The following is a 4,320-nucleotide window of genomic DNA, read 5'->3' as shown; positions in this document are numbered from 1 at the left end:
TGTGCCTTTTTGTGTCTGGCTCTTTTCACTTGAGGGTAATGCATTCAAAGTCTATCCATCCTGTAACAAATACAGATCTTCATTGTTTTTTATGTCTGAATAATAACCTGTTGTAAGGATATATCACATATTGTTTATGCAATCATCCACTGATGGATATTTGGGTTACTTCCACCTTTTGGCCATTGTGAACAAGAATAGGCAGATTTACAGATACAGAATTAATTCAGAGTAATAGTTGCAAGGGCTGGGAGAAAGGGAGAATGAACTGCTTAATGGGTAGGGGATTTCGATTTGGGGTGATGAAAATGTTCTAGAATTAGAAGTGATGGTTGCACAACATTGTAAATGTACTCAATGCTACTGAATTATAGCTTTTAAAATGCTTACAATAAAAAATTTTTGAAATTAATAACCTATAACCCTGCTGCAAAAAAATATTTTATTTTTTTAAGTAGGCTCTACTCCCAGCATGGAGCCCAATGCAGGGCTTAAACTCAGGACCCCAAGATGAAGACCTGAGCTGCGATCAAGAGTTGGACACTTAACCAGTGGAGCCACCCAGGCACCCCAAGATTTTAAATAAAAATAAAATGGTTACAATGGTAAATTTTATCATATATGTGTCCTGGGCCCCACTAAATCAGCTCTCTGGGGATGGGAGCCAGGCATTTTCATTTTTAACACCTGCTCAGTGACTCCAATGTGCAGCCATGCTGGAGAAGCGGGAGTATAAGGGAAGGAGGAAGGGGCCATGTGAATAAATTACATCCACTTCCCAGGACTGGTTCGAGTGTCCTCTCCTCCAAGACCCACCCTGACCATCCTGTCCCCATGTGTAGTCCTTCTCGGTCACCCTATCGGGTCTACTTCCATTTTAAACATGGGTCATCATCCAAATTATCTTGTTTATTAATTTGTTCAGTTATTATCTGTCCCTTCACACAAAACCAATGGTTTTCAACCTGGGTTCCTTTTCAAAAATATCGATGTCAAGGGGCACCTTGGAGGCTGAGTAGGTTAAGCGTCTGACTCTTGATTTTGGCTTAGGTCATGATCTCAGGGTGGTGAGATTGAGCCCCATGTCTGGCTCCACACCCAGCTTAAGATTCTCTCTCTCCCTCTCCCTCTGTGCCCCCATCCCCGTGAGGCGTGTGCGGGTGCTCTCTCTCTCAAAAAAAAAAAAAAGCCCAATGTCAAGACCCTGCCTTGATCACTTAAATCAGAATCTTCTGGAAGAGGACTCAGGCATCTATATTTTTAAGAGCTTCCCAAGTAATTGCAGGATGCAGCCATGGAGAAGTGTTGCCCTGGTATGTAAACCCCTGAAGACCGTGTATCCAGAGCTCCAAAAACAGGTTCGGACCCAGTGCCTGCCCACTGGTCAGGTGACTCCTGGTCACTTTCCAAAAGTTGTTTGATTTCTTCCTTGGAACAGTTCTCCAAGTAGGTATTAACAAGTGAGGCAATTCCAGCCCAGAAAGGTTATGATTTGCCTGCCACACAACCAGAATGGGAATGCAATGTGGGGACGGCTCAGCCCCACCCATGGGCCAGGTCAGGGGTCTCCTCGGGGCTCCCATAGCCTGCTGTAACCCCATCTTGCCACTGGTCACCCGAAACTCTGTCTACAGGCTCTCTAAATTCCCCATGAGAGCTCCATGCAGACAGCTCACCGTCATAAAATAAAACAACATCATCAAATAATAAAATTAGACCATGATTAAATTAGTAAATATAAATACAATTCATCAATTTAATTAAGTGATTAATTAGCTAACAGTTACACCAGCCCATGGTGACTCACCCTTTCCTCCTTACCATTCTGATTCACATTCCACAAAGATTTCTTGAACACCTACTCTTGAGCCCCCACCCCAAATCTTGTAGTAGATGTTTTCATACTACAGCCTTGATGAGGGAGGTGGTATTATTCCCAGCTTATACCTGTAGGGTTATGGAACATGAGGGTCAATTCTGACAATGCCAGGCACTCTCTCCCAATTCACAGATATTTATTGAACATTTCCATGAGCCTTGCTCGGTGCTGAGTAAAAACTACATGTGTGGCTCACTCTCTCATCAGCTAGCTGTCCCCTGGGGAGGGCAGACATCAAACTGGCATCATTTATAAGAGCAATGTGAATGCCCAGGAGAAGTGGAGGGAGCCCTGGAAATTGGGATCCCAGGGAGGGTTCAGAGATGGCCTCCTACAGAAACTTCATTTTCCCCGAATATCAGTTGATCTTTTAACAACCAAAAGAAGTGGTTATCACTCCCCAGCTGAGAATTCCTCAATGGCTCCCTCTCTGATAGGGGACCAACTCATTTCACAAGTTTTTTAGTACTAAAATCCTCACATCAGGGGCACCTGGGTGCCTCAGTCATTGCGCATCTGCCTTCGGCTCGGGTCGTGGTCCCGGGGTCCTGGAATCGAGCCCTGCTCAGCGGGAAGGCTGCTTCTCCCTCTCCCACTCACCCTGCTTGTGTTCCTTCTCTCACTTTGTCTCTCTCTGTCAAATAAATAAATAAAATCTTAAAAAAATAAAATAAAATAAAATCCCCACATCCCAGAAAACCCATAAGTCCTGATCAAACAAGGATGATCAGTCTCCCCATAACCCAACAAAATCCAGACTCCCTAGAGTGAATTCAAGCCCATTCATTATCCCATCCCTCTCTGGACTTACCACCTGGACTCACTTCTCAGCACCACCATCCTTTACAGTTGATTCTCCAGCCACATGGGAGCAGGCATGGTACCTTGAAGCCACCAAGTCCTCTCCTTCACCTCCGCTATTGCCCATGCTGGGTTCCCTCTGCCTGGGCTGCTTCTCCCATATGCCCACCTTAGAAAGCACATGTTCATTCCTCAGGTCTTGGATGAAATGCCAGCTCCTCTGGGAAGCCAACATGCAACCCTATAACCTCTAGGCATGCATCCCTTCATGGAGTCTTTACACGAGGTTGTTTTCTTCTGGATAACTAATTGTTGGATAACTCTGATTAATATAATTAATTTAACTAGCTGATTAATTAACTCTGAGTTCCTAAGGCCCATAGTAACACATCCTTCTTTCACACCCTGACACTGTGTAAATATATATCTCATCAGAGAAGCCAGGACCTTCTTAAGTCTTGTCATTGGTGTACTGAAGAGGAATTGATGAGGAACCATCTCTGCCACTCCTCATTTCAGAAAACAACTGGACATCCCAGAGCATTCATCCATCCATCTCTCCCTTCTTATGCACCTACCTAACTCTGAGTGACAGGTCCAAACATGGACCCACCCCCAGGACTGGATCTACCTGCTTCCATGAGGAAGGGGTGCCTCAGGAAATATCCTTTTCAATTCTGGCCATATGAGCTGGATCCTCCTTTTTTTCCTTCTTCAATTTTTTATTTAAATTCTAGTTATTAAGCTTTCTTTCCAAACAGGGCCTGGCCGAATGACTCCCATGAAGAAGGGTGGCAAGAAGAAGAAGGGCCATTCTGCCATCAACGAGGTAGTGACCAGAGAATACACCATCAACATTCACAAGCGCATCCATGGAGAGAGTTTCAAGAAGCGTGTCCCTAGGGCACTCAAAGTGATCTGGAAATTTGCCATGAAGGAGATGGGAACTCCAGATGTGCACATTGACACCAAGCTCAACAAAGCTGTCTGGACCAAAGGAATAAAGAATGTTCCATACCGTATCCATGTGCAGTTGTCCAGAAAACGTAACGAGGATGAAGATTCACCAAACAAGCTCTACACACTGGTTACCTATGAACCTGTCAGCACTCTCAAAAATCTACAGACAGTTAATGTAGATGAGAACTAATCGCTGATTGTCAAATAAAGGTATAAAACCAAAAAAATAAATAAGTAAATTCTAGTTAGTTAACATATAGTGGAATACTGGTTTCAGGAGCAGAATTTAGTGATTCATCACTTACATACAACACCCAGTGCTCATCACAAGTGCCCTCCTTAATGTCCATCACCCTTTTAGCCCATCCCCCACCCACCTCCCCTCCAGGAATCCTGTTTATTCTCTATCATTAAGAGTCTCTTATGGCTTGCTTCCCTCTCTCACTTTTTTCTCCTTCTCCTATGTTCATCTGTTTTGTTTTTTAAACCCACATATGGGTGAAATCATATGGTATTTTTCTTTCTCTGGCTGACTTATTTCCTTTAGCATAATACACTCTAGCTCCATCCATGTCATTGCAAATGGCAAGATTTCATTTTTTTTGATGGCTGAGTAATATTCTGTTGTATATGTATACCACAACTTCTTTGTTTTACTTAATTTTATTTTATTATGTTAT

The 4,320-nt window shown here is 43.4% G+C and overlaps 1 protein-coding gene across 1 annotated transcript; it reads left to right on the top strand.

The window, feature by feature from the left end:
- Nucleotides 1–3,452: 3,452 nt before the first annotated feature.
- On the top strand, nucleotides 3,453–3,830 carry LOC112817641 (large ribosomal subunit protein eL31-like). The gene has a single exon (XM_073890180.1). It carries the CDS (start codon nucleotides 3,453–3,455, stop codon nucleotides 3,828–3,830), a length of 378 nt encoding a protein of 125 aa, XP_073746281.1.
- The last annotated feature ends 490 nt before the right edge of the window (nucleotides 3,831–4,320 follow it).

Source organism: Callorhinus ursinus, unplaced genomic scaffold (assembly GCF_003265705.2).
Source record: "Callorhinus ursinus isolate GAN/ISIS: 27379988/994484 unplaced genomic scaffold, GSC_fseal_2.0 scaffold131, whole genome shotgun sequence".
Lineage (NCBI taxonomy): Eukaryota > Metazoa > Chordata > Mammalia > Carnivora > Otariidae > Callorhinus > Callorhinus ursinus.
This window is presented reverse-complemented; position numbering and strand designations above follow the sequence as displayed.

Excerpts from the sequence above, each read along its gene's own strand:
- LOC112817641 (XM_073890180.1), top strand. The coding sequence starts at position 3,453 with ATGACTCCCATGAAGAAGGGTGGCAAGAAGAAGAAGGGCCATTCTGCC.